Raw genomic sequence first — 18,586 nt, forward strand, 5'->3', positions numbered from 1 at the left:
GTACTAACAGTTAATGCACTGAGGAACAAACCAAACCTAATAAGATTGCAAGAAAATGTCCAATTCAGTTTCCTCAGGTTTTGTGTACATAGGGCTTCTTTGCCATTGGGTTTGAATATGCTTGTCCCCTTCCCCTTTTAACAAACTGACCAATGATAAATTCTCATTTCAGACAAAGTCAGAACTGTTGCATATCTCCACCATTTTCAGCTTATAAAGTAATTTTGCCCAAAGTGGTTTCTTTTGTCTGCAAATACAGGTGCTTGATCAATAAGGGCTTTATTTATTGGAAGGTCAATATAGTTATTTTAATCAGTCTGTTTGAACTTGTTATGACATTCGTCCAGGACCAACTTTGGCTCAGAGATAGGGACACTACCACTGCACCACAAGAACTCTATGGAAGGTCAATATAAAGTTAGACTGATTAACACTGGGACACAATGACTCATCAGGTGTTTCTTGCAACAGATATCACCTCCCTGACATTTCTTTTTGATATGCAAATTGGTCTTTTACCTTTCCAGATGCACACTCTGTTCCATCGAGTGGTGGGCCCTTCTTAGTTTTGCAGAAGTAGGGGTTATCAGGATGGCTACACCATAACTGTTTGCATGGATCAAACGTTCGGAACTGTGATAGGGATAAACATAGATTTCAACTGAGTGCGATCCTGCGATAGGTAGTTGCTCCAAATGGTATAAAAAAACAACTGAAGAAATGAAAATAACAGTACAAAAAGACCAACAGATGCAACAATTCAATCTCAAACAATTGTGTTGTAACTAAGCATCAAATCCATTATAGTCCCAGCTGTCATTTATGTTATCTCCTCGGGGAGACAAAACTTAACTTCCTGAAAATGCTGAGAGAGACGTAGCTGTGCTGTGCTGGGATGGGATGGGGTATTGCTGAAGATTTGGAAAATGTCTTTTCTGATTTCTCAAAGTCAATCAAAACGATCCTAAGGAGACTACAGATGGCCAGGAAGCAAATCCCACTGTTCTTTTAGGAATTCATCCAACACCTTTTACCAAACGTATGAAATAGCAACTTGTTGTTGAAGGTATTGAACCTCTAGTACAAAGGAACCCATTCCCCATTTTAGGTCTTTATTTATATAACATAACATAATATTTGCATATGTACCTAACTCAAATTGTCCATCTAAATGACAGTCTAGTCCCCTCAGTTTATTAACTCTTAATTGAATCTCTGTGACCACGCATTTGTTTGAAAAGGTTAGGAAGATCAATTTCAAATGCTACAATTATAATTTACCCTTTATAAGGTGAGCTTCAGGCTAATGGCCTTTCTAAAGCTTCTATCTCACCCACTGTCTAAGGGAAAGCTGTTCTCAATGACTGGGGAGTCCAAAATAAGGAGTTACAGCCTAAGGTAATAGGGGAAGCCATTTCAGACTGAGATGAGGAGAAATGTCTTCATCCAGAGAACGGTGAGCCTTTGGAATGTCCTGAAGAAAGCAGTTAAGGCCAAAACATTGAATACTATCAAGAAGAAGTTAGATATAGTTCTTAGGGTTAAAGGAGTCAAAGAATATGTGGAGAAAGTAGCAACAGAGTAGAGTTGGATCAAATATGATCACATTGAAGGGCAAAGTGATCTCAAGGGGATAAATCACCTGTTCCTGCTCCTATTTTCTACAGTTCTATGGAAGCAACACTGGATACAACATTCTCAATGAGGCCTATTTAAACTAGATATGTATGTATCAGTATGGAAGGCAAGGACCAAAATGTTTACTCCGCAGCAACTTTCTCAAAAGAGAGCATGTCCAAAATAGTTTTATTGCTTTTTATTAGAAATTTCAAATGCAATTAAAAGTAAAAATGTAAGAGGATGTCCAATAAGGCCAGGAGAAAAAAACAATACTTACAGCTGTACACATTTTGTATCCAACTCCAAAATCAAACCGACACTGCTCATCCATGGAGTAGTCAATTCCTGGAAGTTCTGGTAACTTTGGCCACTTGTGTTCGAATGGGTCATCCAGCAGGCAGTCATAGGAACTAATGGAAACCATGTGAGAGATATGAGTCATACAAATTCCAATCAGATTTTATGTTGTTTTAAACAATTAACATTGTTTCATATCAAAAGAAATCATCTATTTGTTGTTGAAGACAGACTCAGCAGTTTAGAATTACCCATTGTCCTGATGTTCTGTCTGAGACTTCTAATCTCAGCTCCAAAACTGTTGGCAGTGGTGAAAGCAAAACATAGAACATAAAAGGAAGGAAATAAACCCTGGTTGCTCCTAATTTTACCATTTACTGGATTCTTGATCTACCTCAGAGGACCATGACTTATCTGTGTCACTGGTTAGCTCCAAACACTGAAGACATGACCTTGACTCAACTGCTCCACCATCTTGTTTTGAGCACAATCGTTAACTACAGAACATGCAGCAACTCAAGCTATTCTCTTTCTGCTAAATCTTTGTTGTAGCAAGCCAAAGCTAATCCGAAAACTCTTGAGTTCCTGTTATAAACACTTAGCTGCCGATGGTCTCTATCTCAATAATTCCCTACAGCAAACTATCTCCTTCTCCTACAAATTCTTTTCAGAGAAATGTCCACTGACTGCCTTTCTTAATTCTCTACAACATTCTTAAACTGTTATTGATCTATTAACCACAGTGTTAGAAATGGGGAAAAGTGTTGTTTTTGCAGATATAGAAAAAGCATACAGAAAAGGGGTACAACAAGAGAACTGTTAACTCTGCAGGTATTTAGGGAAGAGTATCTCTACTTTTCAGTGCATAATTATGGATAATTAAGTACTAACTTTAATGTAGATTTATTAAAGAAAATAATTCCTTTTACCATAATGTTTAAAATAACAGTTTCAGCAAAAAGCTAAGATTACTGAAACATATAAGCGAAGCATGAAAAAGATACATTGTTAAGATGTATGTACAAGAGTGGAATGTACCTATGGACAATGAAAGAAGTTACAAAGGGAACATCGAGATAAGATTTAGCCTTATGACAGCACGTGCAAGGGGGAAAGTTGTCAATTTGGAAAGAAGGGGGCAATAGGCGTGGAGCATAGATGGGCAGAGACGAAATAGCAAGAAAGATTGGGTAATGTAGGGATCGGAAGAGGTGACCTCATATCGCTCAAAAGTATGACTGTATAATAGTTTGAATAATCATCACTTCAATTGCTTTCTGCAATTGGGGTCCTTTCTTGCAAGATTGTAGAATAAATTGTCTTGTTTCCAGCTTTGGTGGTCTCGTCTAAACTTTATTGAATTTTGTTTCTAACAACAGGAAACAGACTTTCACTATTTGCTATTCCATAAGCCTTCATAACTAAAAACACTCCTATCAAACATCCTCATATCTTTCTCTATTCTAGTTGAAGTTGTCGTTAAGAAGAGACCAGAGTTGCTAGAACTAGATTTCCTAATCTTTGATGAACCTTATTGTCCTTATTATCAGAAGTATTATTATCTTATTATCTGGGAGTTGTATTGTTTATCACAATCTTCCAGGTTAACATGTTACAAGTTAAAAGGCAAATTCAGCAAGGTTACATTTCTATAGTGAGGCTTGCTGTAGGACAGTGTAAAGCACACACTGGGTAAAAACACACGTTTGACACAGCTTCTGTTCTAGCCAGGGATCTTTGAAGTTTTGATAGTGCAGATAGATTTTAAAAATTGGGACGATAACGACAGGTTGCAGATTTAAAAAAATTAGCAAGTAATTTAAAGGGGAGATGAGGAATATTTTCAGATGGGAAGCTATCTGGATCGGACTGTTCTGAGAAGATAACGGAAGCTGACTGCATAATCACTTTAAAGGAGCTTAAAAAGGGAATCAAGGATGAGGGGTACACGCATGAAGCATTCATCTGTGATGAACCATGACATCTCTTTCAAAGAGCAAATACAGGCCAAATTCCATCTTTAGTGTTGTAAGATTCTGGACATCTATTTGGGATTTCAAACCTGCTAAATTTACCAATGGTAGCTATATAAGTCATAATTTCAGGTACTCTTATATGTTATCAAAATACAAGCAATTCACTTATGGCTACATTGTTGTGACAAGAAGGTTTCCAAGTACACACTTCCAATACATTGAATGCATGTTTGTGAATTAGAGTCAAAGAGCATGAAAACAGATTCTTCAGTCCAACTCATCTGTGCCGACCAGGTATCCCAAACATAACTAGTCCCATGCCTGCATTTGGCCCACATCCCACAGAACCTTTCCTATTCATGTACCTGTCCAAATGTCTCTTAACTGTTGTAATTGTATCCACCTCTACCACTTACTCTGACAGCTCATTCCACGTACACACCAGTCTCTGTGTGAAAAAGTTGCCCCTCAGGTCCCTTTTAAATCGTTGCCCTCTCACCTTAAACCCATCCCCTCTAGTTGTGGACTTCCCTATCCTTTGAAAAAGACCTTGGCCATTCACCTTATCCATTTCCCTCATGATTTTATAAACCTCTATAAGGTCACCCCTCAATTTCTAATGCTCCAAGGAAAAAAATGTCCCAACTTATCCAGCATCTCCTTATAACTCAAACCCTCCAGTCTTGGCAACATCCTTTGTAAATTTTTTCTGCACCCTTTTTAGTTTAACAACATCCTTCCTAAACAGGACTATCAGAATTGAATGCAGTATCCCAAAAGTGGCCTCATCAATGTCTTCTACAGCTGCAACATGATGTCCCAACTTCTGTACTCAATATTCTGACCAATGAAGGCAAGTGTGCCAAATGCCTTCTTCACACCCTGTCTACCTGCAATGCTGCTTTCAAGGAACTGTGAACTTGCAGCCCTATGTCCCTCTGTACAATAACACTCCTCGGGGCCCTACCATTAACTGTTACAAGTTACGAACAAATGTTAAATGGATCATGCAATCAATCCCCACTATCCAGCAGCACAAGATTGGAAACTGACCACTCACAATTGAAGTTATTACACTACACAGTCTGCTCTGGTGGAAGGTGACTTCGGCTTTTGGACCAATGCAAATCTATGCAGCATATTTGAGGAGACAGCACAATTCAGTAAGTGGCACGTGTATATTTTTGGAGCTTCACTGTATTAACTATAGTCTAAAGCCCAGTTGAAAATTCCACAGATATGCCCAGGCATCTACTTTTGTAAAGTTTAACCTCTCATCTTTACCAAATTAGTAACTAATTAAGTCAATAAATAAAGGTTGAAATGGCAGGGTTGATGGATGTGTCACAACCGTAGCATGTAGGAATGTGTGGAAAGCACGTGTCCCCAGACAACTATACCCAAGGTATGTAACTGCAGCTCAAAGCATTTGGCTCAAATTGTTGCGGGGGAAAATTATCTGGACACACTGTTCCAAATTGTACGCATAGGCCTTACGGTAAGTGAAACTTCTAATCTGGTCATGGTCAGCGACAAGAGGCTGTGATTACTAATCTAGGAGATACGGGAATCCAGAGTATGGAATGTTGACATCTTGGCCCTTGACCGTTAACAGATAGGAATGAGGTACTTGTTACCTGTGCAACTGAGAACAAGGACTGCAGAGTGCATGAGCAAGCTTTTTTCATTCTTCATTCATAGGACAGGGGCATCACTGTCGCGGCATTTTTTGCCTACTTCAAACTGTCCTTGAGAAGATGGTAGTGAGCTGCTTTGTTGAATCACTGCAGTCCTTAGGGATACCCACACTGCTGTTTGGAAGGGAGTTCTAGGAATTTGACTCAGAGGCAGTGAAGGGATAGTGATATAATTCCAAGAGGGATGGCTTAAGGCTGGGAGGGGAACTTGCAGGTTCCTTGCATCTGTGCCCATATCCTCCTAGATCGTAGTAGTTATGGGTTTGACGATGCTGTTGAAGGATATAATGCTGCCCAGGTTTTGCTGTATTTTGGCTTCCATATTGAATAGTCACAAATGGTGCTAAGCATTGTGCAGTCATCAGCAGACATCCCCACTTCTGACTCCATGATGGAGGGAAGGTCATTATTGAAGCGGCTTAAGGTGATTAGGGCTGAGGAACTCCTGCAGAGGTGCTATGGAGCTCAGGTGACTGACTTCCAACAGCCACACCTGCAGGTATGGCCCCAACCACAGAGAACTTCCTCCCGTTGACTCTAGTTTTGCAAGGGCTCCTTGATGCCACACTCGGCCAATTGCTGCCTTGCGTCGAGGGCAGTCATTCACACCTCAGCTCTCTGCAGTCCACTTCTTGCTGTAATGAGTTCTGGAACAGGAGCATACTGGCAGAACATAAACTGAGCATCTGTGGGCAGGTTGTTGCCATGCAACCACTGCTTGACTGCACTGTCAATGACCCCTTATACCACATTGCTGATATAGAGTGAGAGGGACAGCAATTGACTGCGTTAGACTTGCTTTCCTTGGACAGGGCAAGAAAGAAGTTAAGACAACAAGCCTCCCCGTTCGGGAATCTAGAAGATAAGGTTGCAGTTCGGAATAAGAAGTTGGTCATTTACGACTGAGGAGAAATTTGTTCAAAGGGTTGTGAATCTTTGCCTCTCTCTACCCCAGAGAGCCGGGAATGCTCAGACATCGGGGTTACTCAAGAGTGAGGTCAGCAGTTTGTTGGGCACAAAAGGAATATGTGGATTCAGCAGGAAGATGGAGGAGAGACATGATTGATTTGATGGAGTCTGTTCAAATGGACAATTCTTGCTTCTATTTTTTTTGGTCTTCCATGTAGCTGCAGTCAGTCCCCAACACTAAAAAAATTAACCAGCATTCGAAAACCAAGAAATGGAGCAATGGGCATGCATGTCAACTCTCTTATCCTTGAATAATGAGTGAATTAGGAACCAATGATTTAACTCTGGGCATAACGTGCTCTGCATTCCTCAAGTACCTGCAGAATAAGATGAATTTATACTCAATTGTAACCAACGGGCTGTATTTGACAATTATAAATTAGATGATGCAACAGTGATCCAGTGACATTTTAATGTTTTGATTAATTTCACCAATATATATGCTCGAGTAAAATGTGGAACTATAGTAGAGACTTTCACAGATGGTTACGGTACCAAATACAACCACCTACTGTATGTATCGACTGAGTTCCTGCTTGCTGCAGCGAGACCAATGATAGCGATGGAACGCAGCCTGTACAAGGGGGGCCATGATGCTGCCCATACTCGTTTCGTCAGCACAGCGATTACCTTGCCCGTCATGCTCCATCCCTAAACTGTTAGCAAGCACATGTCAATCATTTTGGAAATCCATTTAACCACAAAATTCATCAGAACGTTGCACACTGCAAACCATATATTTCGATGCAAATTCAAGACTGCTGCATAGTTACATTTAAAGCAGAAACAATTCAACTAGTTTTAGAGATAAACACAATTTGCAAGACCTTTAACCAACCCAAGCCAGAAATATCAGATTAGGCACTTGGGTCACCGTTCTCATATTACTGTTCAGTAAACAAGAAAATATGACATTTAACAGATTGCTTTTCTCTGCAACCACTTATCAGTCACATCCTCCAGTTTCCCCTATTTAATCAATACTGGTTTCCTGACAAATTCAATGCTCCACCCTCCCCTCCCCACCCCCACATCCTGTGGGTTGAATTTCAGGTTCAGCACATAACTCACTACAACAAATCATAACCAGTGTGTCACAGTGTAATTTAAGGACCGTGTTCTCAAATTAGATTTTCTCTGACTGCAATACAAATCTGTAAGAACCATGCCAACCAGTTAAATGAATAGCTTGCTTCGAATATTTAGGTTGATAGCAGAGACCTTCTTTTTGCATCAGGAGTCAACGTCGTTACTCATGGGACAGTTGGACCTCTGACAAATTAAGAGCAGAGCTCTTGTTACAATCGTAAAGCAGCAGTCTATGGTATGCATACCCTCCCCCTTCTCACTACAGCTGCCTGCCACTTCCTACATTGCTCTTACTGTGCTCCGTGAGTGGGACTGGCCAACAATTATGATGGGGCATTGTGCAATTTTATCACTCTGGCCTACAAAAGGATCTAATCAGCCCAGTGTCATTTACTGAAGAATGCTTCTTAGTAGAACAGTGAATATGAGCTGTGTTCAAACTGAGGTGCCAGAGTTGAAATGACCATATTTTAATGTCATTTAAGCAAGATTTCCAATTCTCCTGACAACTTATCTTACAGATTCAGCTACCAACAACATCACTCACACTTGCTCTCTGAGATAAATCTTGGTTTCGTAAAGTTGCGACTCTATTGATCACTGAGCACAACTACCTATGCCCTCCATAACTTGATTTGATTTATAAATTGTCACTAATATTTATTATCAATACAGTGAAAAGTACTGTTCACTGTCACCATTCTACAGCGGCATCTTAAAACACAGAAAATAAACCAAAACACAGAATATAAAGCCACAAAGATAAAACAATAAAGTTCATCTGAAAGTCTAATCTCAATAAAGTTAAGTGGTTTTTGGAACAGCTCCCACTTCTATTCAGCTCATCCAGGTTCCTCCACCCCGACGTCTCGAGTCTGTGCTATTAAACCGGTGAAACATTGTTGCAACCACACTTCACTGCATTGTTGCCGCTCTCCAGTGCCATCTCACCTCCACCAATGCTGCCATTGCCATGAGCTCACGCTGGGCCGACCTCGCCAATGCAACTGCTGTCAGTGCTTCAGTTCTGCAATGGGACCAAACTTGTCCCCGTCGCTGCCTCCAACATCAGAGAGTTAAGTCTATAAGGATGTTGCTTAACTAGAACAGTATTCCTATATCTATATCATGCACTATCAGATTAACACTCTCCAGTTTACTCCCACATATCTCTCCATGTCATTGTAATAACACTTTCAGGTCATTTCAATTTTCCCCTGGAAGGTATCCCAACAATTTATCCCAATGTTTGAGAACTGTCACATTGTCCAACTTAATTTGGGGAATATCCAATTCAGAATCAGCAGAACTTGGTTCTTCACTGTGTTGTAACCAGTAACACATTCTCCTTATGCTTAGGGATAGTCAACATGGTTTTGTGTGTGGGAAATCATGTCTCACAAACTTGATTAAATTTTTTGAGGAAGTAACAAAGAGGATTGATGAGGGCAGAGTGGTAGATGTGATCTATATGGACTTCAGTAAGGCATTCAACAAGGTTCCCCATGATTAGCAAGGTTAGATCTCACGGAATACAGGGAGAACTAGCCATTTGGATACAGAACTGGCTTAAAGGTAGAAGACAGAGGGTGTGGTGGAGGGTTGTTTTTCAGACTGGAGGCCTGTGACCATTGGAGTGCCACAAGGATCAATGCTGGGTCCTCTACATTTTGTCATTTACATAAATGATTTGGACGTGAGCATAAGAGGTACAGTTAGTAAGCTTGCAGATGGCACCAAAATTGTAGGTGTAGTGGACAGCGAAGAGGGTTACCTCAGATTACAACAGGATCTGGACCAGATGGGCCAATGGGCTGAGAAGTGGCAGATGGAGTTTAATTCAGATAAATGCAAGGTGCTGCATTTTGGAAAAGCAAATCTTAGCAGGACTTATACACTTAATAGTAAGGTCCTAGGGAATGTTGCTAAACAAAGAGACCTTGGAGTGCAGGTTCATAGTTCCTTGAAAGTGGAGTCACAGATAGGTAGGATAGTGAAGAAGGCGTTTGGTTTGCTTTCCTTTATTGGTCAGAGTATTGAGTACAGGACATTGGTTAGGCCACTGTTGGAATATTGCGTGCAATTCTGGTCTCCTTCCTATCGGAAAGATGCTATGAAACTTGAAAGGGTTCAGAAAAGATTAACAAGGATGTTGCCAGGGTTGGAGGATTTGAGCTATAGGGAAATGCTAAACAGGTTGGGGCTGTTTTCTCTGAGGCTGAGGGGTGACCTTATAGAGGTTTACAAAATTATGAAGGGCAAGGATAGGGTAAATAGGCAAAGTATTTTCCCTGGGGTTGGGGAGTCCAGAACTAGAGGGCATAAGTTTAGGGTGAGAGGGAAAAGTTATAAAAGAGACCTACAGGTCAACTTTTTCACACAGAGGGTGGTACCTGTGTGGAATGAGCTGCCAGAGGAAGTGTTGGAGGCTGGTACAATTGCAACATTTAAGAGGCATTTGGATGGGTATATGAATAGGAAAGGTTTGGAGGGATATGGGCCAAGTGCTGGCAGGTGGGACTAGTATTTGTTGGGATATCTGGTCGGTATGGACCAAAGGGTTTGTTTCCATGCTGTACATCTCTATGACTATGACTCTATGCTTTCCTTCCCTATCAAAATACCTTTTGAGCATATTCACATGACACTCACAGCGAGATTTCTTTCTATCTGACATTCTTATCAAATAATTCATGTCACTTAATTTCTTTTTGATTTGATAAGGTCCACTAAACTTGGCCTTTAAAGGTTTACCGACCACTGGTAGTAATACCAGCTCTTTATCTCCTACAGCGAACTACAAATTTTTGATTTCTTGTCTGCTTCCGGTTTCATCACATGCTGTGCTACTTTTAAATGCTGTCTAACCAACTCACCTTCTCCACTTAATCTCTCCCTAAAATTTCACAGATAGTCTAAATATGTGATGTCTGAACTCTGATCCATCAATTTCTCCTTAATCAGCTTCAGTGGTCCTTTCACCTCAAATGAACTGAATTGAATTGTTTCATTAGGTGCATCCCTAATTACAAAATGCATACATAGAATTCCTTTATTCCAACCCTCTGGATCGTCATGACTGTAAGCGGTCAACATGATTTTTACACATGGTCAGGTGAAATCCCAGGATATACTTCCTGTAACGCCTCAGTTGTCCGATTTTCCACTGGCTTTTCAGCCTTCTGAATTACGCATCTCCTCATCTCTCATCATCAAAGATTGATTTGCTCCTGTATCTCTTAAGATTTTAATTTCTTTACCTACTCCACCTGGCATACATAAACCTTAGCCATGCGAGTAAATTCTTTTTTTCTCAACCAACCCCTGATCAGGTTGTACATTCTTTTGCAGTTTTTTTTAAACTTGCATGTGCTTTCTTTTACCATTTCAAAACTCACTGGCTTATCCTGTTTTCCCACATTCATCTTCCCAATGCTTATTCTAAATCACCAATACAATGACTTCATGTGGCCTGAAAACACCTGAGTTTTTTTTCCCTGTCTATTTCCCCTTCTTGGGATTTCCTTTTTACCCTGTGGTAAACTCTCTTTAATATCTTCAATGAGATCTCCTTTTCCTTTACCATCTGAGGATTTCTCTTTTCCTCACTTTCTATCCCTCACAGATTAAGACTGATGTTGGTAGCCAAACTTTGATTTATGAACCAGCTCATAATCACCTGCCATTCCTGCTGCTAATCTTGCAGTCTTAATTCTTTGCTCTTCCACGAGTTCTCATTACTTCAAGAAGAAAATTTTTGAACTCCTCCAAAATATTTGTCTCTCTCAAAGCATGGTATCTTTGATCTATTTTCAATGCCCTTATCCACCTACCAAAATTACTGAGCTTGCTTCTTTCAAACTATATACATTTGACCAGGTTCCATCCTTAGATTCATAAAATGTTGTCTGTCGGCTTCTGACATTAGCTCGTATGTACTTAAGATGGCATTTTCTACCTACCAACATTGTTAGGATCAACAAAACCCACATGGTTATTGGCTATTTCATTTGTTTAGCCACCTTCTCAAATGAAATGCAAAAGCTTCTACATCTTTCTTGTCGAACTTGGGCAATGTTTAGCCATATTTAAACTGATCCCCACCAGGCTTTTGGCCCCAATGGGTTTGCTCTCCATCACTGACCTCATCACTATTCTGACCTTTCACCTCAATCTCCGCCATTTTAAGTCCATTTTGAATTCTCATTTCCAACCTCTGAAGTTCAAAAACTCTCTTTTTTTCCCTTTAACTTGTGCGAAGGCCATCCTTTCCTTTTCTTTCTCCTGTGATTTAATCACAATTCAAACTGTTTCATTTCCTTTTCTCTTTCCTTTTGCCAGGGCTATTCTTCCCTTTTCCCTTGCTATTGCCTCTAATTCAAGCTACTTCATTTATAACTGAAGTTTAGCAATCTTCAATGTTTCTGATTGCAAATGTACAACTACTACTAAAATTATTTCTCCTTTTCTCACAGACACAGGCAACTACAACCTCAACTTGTCTGCTAATTCCAAAAACTTTGCCATGCTCACTTACTGTAAAACTCCCAAAGGGACTTCTTTCACCCCCAGGAAACTCTTAGTGACTGAAAGAGCTATTTCTACACAAGGCACATCTTATTTCAACCAACTGAATGCAACACCTGAAATAAAAACCATTAACACTTACCACTCACTGCCTTTGAGTCCAATAATCCTAAATCCAATATGGAATTAGAGAGCTTGATCCCAACAAAAGCCTCCAGTTTGTATGGATCAGATCAAATTCCCTTAAAACATGTTCAGGAGATAGCCTAGACCCTAACTTTTTCTTGTTTTAAAGGCAAGTACCAGGCATTAGGTTCCGGATGCAATTCGATTGGTAAAAATATCAGGCTTGAAGCAACACTTTATTCATACACTATAGTTAAAATGCAGACAAAAGAAAAATAGAAGAAAAGAATTGGTTTGACTAATTCTAACAAAATACTTAAGAAAATGATAAACTGCTCCTTAACTGTTCCAATATAGTAACATCCTGTAAGCATTCCCTTGGCAAAGGAAAATTCAGTCACATAGATTGTCTCACATACAAGCTTTTTGCTGTAGCAAAGAGAGAGAGAGAGAGAGAGATGTAGCAACTTTCACAATCCTGACAAATATTGAAAACTAAAAGCTAAAATCCTGGTTCTGTGGGAGCTTGACCCCAACCATTCAGGCTGCTTCTATTGTTCCAAAATGTTAAAAAACCCAAGGCCTCACAAGCTGTTTACTTTATTGGCTTGAAGCAGACCGTTCCTCACCTCTGTCTCAACCCCTCTGCTGAAAAAAAAAAAGACAAGGGCAAAACACACCTCTTAAAGCCATAGCATCATCACACACCAAGGATCTGAAGTTAAAGTGGGTAAATGGAGTTAGGTACAGATCAGCTTTGACTGAATTGAATGCCTGAAAAGACTCACAGAGCTGAATAGTCCACTCCTTTGTTACTATGTTCTGTTACTGAATTTAGTGATCTCGGACTAAGTCTCACTCTCTGCAACTGGATCCTCAGTTTCCTGACCTACAGGCCACAATCAGTGAGGACTGGGGACAATATTTCATCCTCATTAACACTCAACACTGGAGCCCCCCATGGGTGCGTAGTCAGTCCCCTACTGTACTCACTGTATACCCATGACTGTATCACCAAATACCAGATTAATGCCACTTACAAGTTCACTGATGACATCACCATAGTCGGTCGAACCTCAGATGGCGACGAAACAGACTACAGACGGGAGGTGGAAGACTTGGAAAAATGGTGCACTGGGAACAACCTAGATCTCAATGCCGGCAAAACCAAGGAATGCTTATTAACTTTCAGTGGGATGTTACTCATTCCCCCCCACATTAACAGCACAGAGTTGGAATGAGTGGAGAGTGTCAAGCTCCTGGAAGCGGTCAACAAGCTTTCTTGGAGTCTTCATGTGGACGCACCGGTTACAAAGGCCCAACGTCTCTTCTTCTTCAGGCAGCTGAGAAAATTCGGCATGATAGTGAATACCCTTGCCAACTTTTATAGGTGTGCCATCGAGAGTATTCTGTTTGGATGTATCAAAACCTGGTATGGCAACTGTACCATTCAAGATTGGAGATGGTTACAGCGAGTGGTGAACTTGGTCCGGACAATCACAAAGGCCAACCTCCCATCTATAGAATCCATCTACCAGGCCCGCTGTCAAGGAAAGGCCGCCAGCATTTTCAAAGATCCATCCCACTATGGCAATGCTTTTCTACAACCTCTACCATTGGGGAGAAGGTACAGAAGCCTGAATACATGCACCAGCCGGTTTTGAAACAGTTTCTACCCTACTGCTGTTAGAGTACTGAATGGATTCACAAATTCATGGCATTCACCTGTACCTGTGTTTTTGTTTTTGCTGCTATTTACCTATTATTTACTTATCTATGCTATTTAACTCTGTGATCTGCCTGTATTGCTCGAAAGACAAAGCTTTTCACTGTGCCTCAGTACACGCGATGATAAATTCAATTCAATTCAATCGTGTTGCTGCAGTCTTTGGTGGTTTGAACATCAACAAATCGAAGCCATTCTAACTGGATCCACCAGATGGTGCTCATACACAACCTTCACCACGAACACCGCATTCAGAGCAGTGTAGCATGGAAGCTAATCTAACGGTATCCGTGAGAACCTTGCAAATATTGCCACCATTTTTCTATCATTGAGTATGTTACACAGTAAATGAGGAAACGTTTGCATAATGCAGATACTATAAGGTAAAAGGTATGGTAAAGTTTCCGCAGTCACAAAGGCCCATATGGCTGCTCTCTCATTAGAAAGAGATGACTGGTAATGGTGGCTTAACAAGATCCAGGACTATGTGATGAGGAATGCAGTAAAGCTTAGGGCAGGTGCCACTAAGGGGCAAGGGGGTTGGGGGGGGGGGGGAGAGAGGTTTAACCATTGTTTGAGATATTTCTGCTGAAGTTAAACAGGGGTCTGTTTGATTATCAGACTTCCTGGCCACTGAAATATATGTAAATATTGTCTTACACAAGGAAGTAATGCCTTCGGTTTGTTTGTTGGATAGAATCAAACTCCAGTGTTTGTTTGTTCCTTCATATAGTACTGTACAGAACCAATCTGCTTCAGTGACTATGTATATAAAGATTTATTTGAATAAAGTATATTTTTGAAATACAAAAATGAGGTCACCACGACTCAGGCGAGGCCAAGAAGGTGGGATCTTCATGGATCAGATGATGTTGGGATTGCTCTTGTCTAGTTAATGTAGGTAAACTACCTTCAATGTTGTTCTTACATGAGCACTTCAATTACTTCAACCTTCTTCACTAGTTCGGGTAGGATGTTAACTTATGAAAATGATACAGAGGAGTCTGCAGCCAATATACATAGAAGAACAATACTGACTGCAATTTCTAACCTGTGCATAATGGATATTGCGGGTAAATAATAGATATTGCTGAATTCTAACACTGAAATATTTACACTATACTGATGCATTTTGAAATGAATTGAAGAAATCAAAAAAGAAGTAAGAAAGATATTGCTCTCTGTTGTTGAGTTGCACCTATATTCCTTTTTGCTCTTTCCATAACAAAAAGGGCGGCACGGTGGTTCAGTGGTTAGCACTGCTGCCTCACAGCACCAGGGTCCCAGGTTCAATTCCAGCCTCTGCGACTGTCTGTGTGGAGTTTGCACATTCTCCCTGTGTCTGCGTGGGTTTCCTCCTGGTGCTCCGGTTTCCTCACACAGTCCAAAGATGTGCAGGTCAGGAGGATTGGCCATGCTAAAACTGCCCATAGTGCTAGGTGCATTAGTCAGAGGGAAATGGGTCTGGGTGGGTTAGATTAGATTAGATTACTTACAGTGAGGAAACAGGCCCTTCGGCCCAACAAGTCCACATTGACCCGCTGAAACAAAACCACCCACACCCCTACATTTACCCCTTCACCTAACACTACGGGCAATTTAGCATGGCCAATTCACCTGGCCTGCACATCTTTGTGACTGTGGGAGGAAACCGGAGCACCCGGAAGATTGGTGTGGACTTGTTGGGCCGAAGGGTGCATTTCAACACTGTAAGCTAATCTAATCAAAAAACATCTTTAGATTTGAGATAATCTTGTCTTGACTGCAGCCAAAAATGGTATCTGTACATTTTCTGACTTTTTAAAAGATTAAAATGCTAGTAATGTGATGGAACTACCAGAATGTAAACATTTCTAGCAGAACAGCATCCAAATGATCTCAAGAAATTTATGTAACAAACATATTCCTATTACAAATCCTTTTTAGCATTAGGTGTGTTAAATCCCATTAAAAAATCAGCAAACGCAACAGGAAATCCCAAGTGAAAATTGCCTAGTAATTAATCCATCAGAAAAGCAAACTAATTGACAAACTCCCACAAAAACTGAAACAAAGAAAATACAAAATGTTGGAAATGCCCAGGAGGTCAAGCAGCACCCACTAAGAGAGAAACAGACCGAATTTTTCAGATTAGCAACCTGTTGTCAAAAGCAGAAAATGTTAAGTATACAACAGATTCGAAGCAGGAACAGAGGCAGGGATAAGGAGGGGCGTGTGAGGCAGGCATAAGGAGGGGCGTGTGAGGCAGGCATAAGGAGGGGCGCGTGAGGCAGGCATAAGGAGGGGCACGTGAGGCAGGCATAAGGAGGGGAGCGTGAGGCAGGCATAAGGAGGGGAGCGTGAGGCAGGCATAAGGAGGGGAGCGTGAGGCAGGCATAAGGAGGGGAGCGTGAGGCAGGCATAAGGAGGGGAGCGTGAGGCAGGCATAAGGAGGGGAGCGTGAGGCAGGCATAAGGAGGGGAGCGTGAGGCAGGCATAAGGAGGGGAGCGTGAGGCAGGCATAAGGAGGGGAGCGTGAGGCAGGCATAAGGAGGGGAGCGTGAGGCAGGCATAAGGAGGGGAGCGTGAGGCAGGCATAAGGAGGGGAGCGTGAGGCAGGCATAAGGAGGGGAGCGTGAGGCAGGCATAAGGAGGGGAGCGTGAGGCAGGCATAAGGAGGGGAGCGTGAGGCAGGCATAAGGAGGGGAGCGTGAGGCAGGCATAAGGAGGGGAGCGTGAGGCAGGCATAAGGAGGGGAGCGTGAGGCAGGCATAAGGAGGGGAGCGTGAGGCAGGCATAAGGAGGGGAGCGTGAGGCAGGCATAAGGAGGGGAGCGTGAGGCAGGCATAAGGAGGGGAGCGTGAGGCAGGCATAAGGAGGGGAGCGTGAGGCAGGCATAAGGAGGGGAGCGTGAGGCAGGCATAAGGAGGGGAGCGTGAGGCAGGCATAAGGAGGGGAGCGTGAGGCAGGCATAAGGAGGGGAGCGTGAGGCAGGCATAAGGAGGGGAGCGTGAGGCAGGCATAAGGAGGGGAGCGTGAGGCAGGCATAAGGAGGGGAGCGTGAGGCAGGCATAAGGAGGGGAGCGTGAGGCAGGCATAAGGAGGGGAGCGTGAGGCAGGCATAAGGAGGGGAGCGTGAGGCAGGCATAAGGAGGGGAGCGTGAGGCAGGCATAAGGAGGGGAGCGTGAGGCAGGCATAAGGAGGGGAGCGTGAGGCAGGCATAAGGAGGGGAGCGTGAGGCAGGCATAAGGAGGGGAGCGTGAGGCAGGCATAAGGAGGGGAGCGTGAGGCAGGCATAAGGAGGGGAGCGTGAGGCAGGCATAAGGAGGGGAGCGTGAGGCAGGCATAAGGAGGGGAGCGTGAGGCAGGCATAAGGAGGGGAGCGTGAGGCAGGCATAAGGAGGGGAGCGTGAGGCAGGCATAAGGAGGGGAGCGTGAGGCAGGCATAAGGAGGGGAGCGTGAGGCAGGCATAAGGAGGGGAGCGTGAGGCAGGCATAAGGAGGGGAGCGTGAGGCAGGCATAAGGAGGGGAGCGTGAGGCAGGCATAAGGAGGGGAGCGTGAGGCAGGCATAAGGAGGGGAGCGTGAGGCAGGCATAAGGAGGGGAGCGTGAGGCAGGCATAAGGAGGGGAGCGTGAGGCAGGCATAAGGAGGGGAGCGTGAGGCAGGCATAAGGAGGGGAGCGTGAGGCAGGCATAAGGAGGGGAGCGTGAGGCAGGCATAAGGAGGGGAGCGTGAGGCAGGCATAAGGAGGGGAGCGTGAGGCAGGCATAAGGAGGGGAGCGTGAGGCAGGGATAAGGAGGGGAGCGTGAGGCAGGCATAAGGAGGGGAGCGTGAGGCAGGCATAAGGAGGGGAGCGTGAGGCAGGGATAAGGAGGGGCGTGTGAGGCAGGGATAAGGAGGGGAGAGTGAGGCAGGGATAAGGAGGGGAGAGTGAGGCAGGGATAAGGAGGGGAGAGTGAGGCAGGGATAAGGAGGGGAGCGTGAGGCAGGGATAAGGAGGGGAGCGTGAGGCAGGGATAAGGAGGGGAGCGTGAGGCAGGGATAAGGAGGGGAGCGTGAGGCAGGGATAAGGAGGGGAGCGTGAGGCAGGGATAAGGAGGGGAGCGTGAGGCAGGGATAAGGAGGGGAGCGTGAGGCAGGGATAAGGAGGGGCATATGAGGCAGGGATAAGGAGGGGAACGTGAGGCAGGGATAAGGAGGGGTGTGTGAGGCAGGGATAAAGGAGAGGAACTAGGAAAGGATCACAAAGTCCTTAAAGTTTTGCTTTTGCCGTACTAGATTTACTGTCCATAAGCAATTTCATAGAAAATGAATCACCAGCTCATAATAATCGAAGTTTTCTGAACTTGATATTGTCACGGTGATATTGAGGTGTGTGTCAAAAGGTAGCCTGATCTTTTTGCTTGCTAGCTGTGGAAAAGTGGTGACTTGTAAGTACTACTATTCGAAAACTCCTGTCATTTTGATTTGTACAATTACCTAAGCACAGAAGACCAAGGAGAAGCTTACTGAACGTTTATGGGAACTAAAAATCCCTTCTTAGAGGGAGCCAAGTGTTTATGTGTTAACAAACCA

The 18,586-nt window shown here is 42.9% G+C and overlaps 1 protein-coding gene across 7 annotated transcripts in view; it reads right to left on the bottom strand.

Moving 5' to 3' along the window:
• adamts14 (ADAM metallopeptidase with thrombospondin type 1 motif, 14) overlaps positions 1-18,586 on the bottom strand; it is a 203,173-nt gene that overhangs the window by 28,003 nt on the left and 156,584 nt on the right. For all 7 annotated transcript variants that reach the window (XR_015754287.1, XR_015754286.1, XM_087982533.1 and 4 more), the window contains exons 8-10: positions 7,072-7,215; positions 1,898-2,030; positions 520-633 (exon numbers count right to left, since the gene is read on the bottom strand). Coding sequence is in view for 5 of the 7 variants with exons in the window: in XM_087982533.1 (XP_087838659.1) it covers positions 520-633; positions 1,898-2,030; positions 7,072-7,215 (391 nt within the window). In the remaining 2 variants the exon portion in view is untranslated. The remainder of the gene's footprint in view (positions 1-519; positions 634-1,897; positions 2,031-7,071; positions 7,216-18,586) is intronic.

Source organism: Chiloscyllium plagiosum, unplaced genomic scaffold (genome assembly GCF_037043375.1).
Source record: "Chiloscyllium plagiosum isolate Xiang-an unplaced genomic scaffold, Cpla_swu_hap1 HiC_scaffold_43, whole genome shotgun sequence".
NCBI lineage: Eukaryota > Metazoa > Chordata > Chondrichthyes > Orectolobiformes > Hemiscylliidae > Chiloscyllium > Chiloscyllium plagiosum.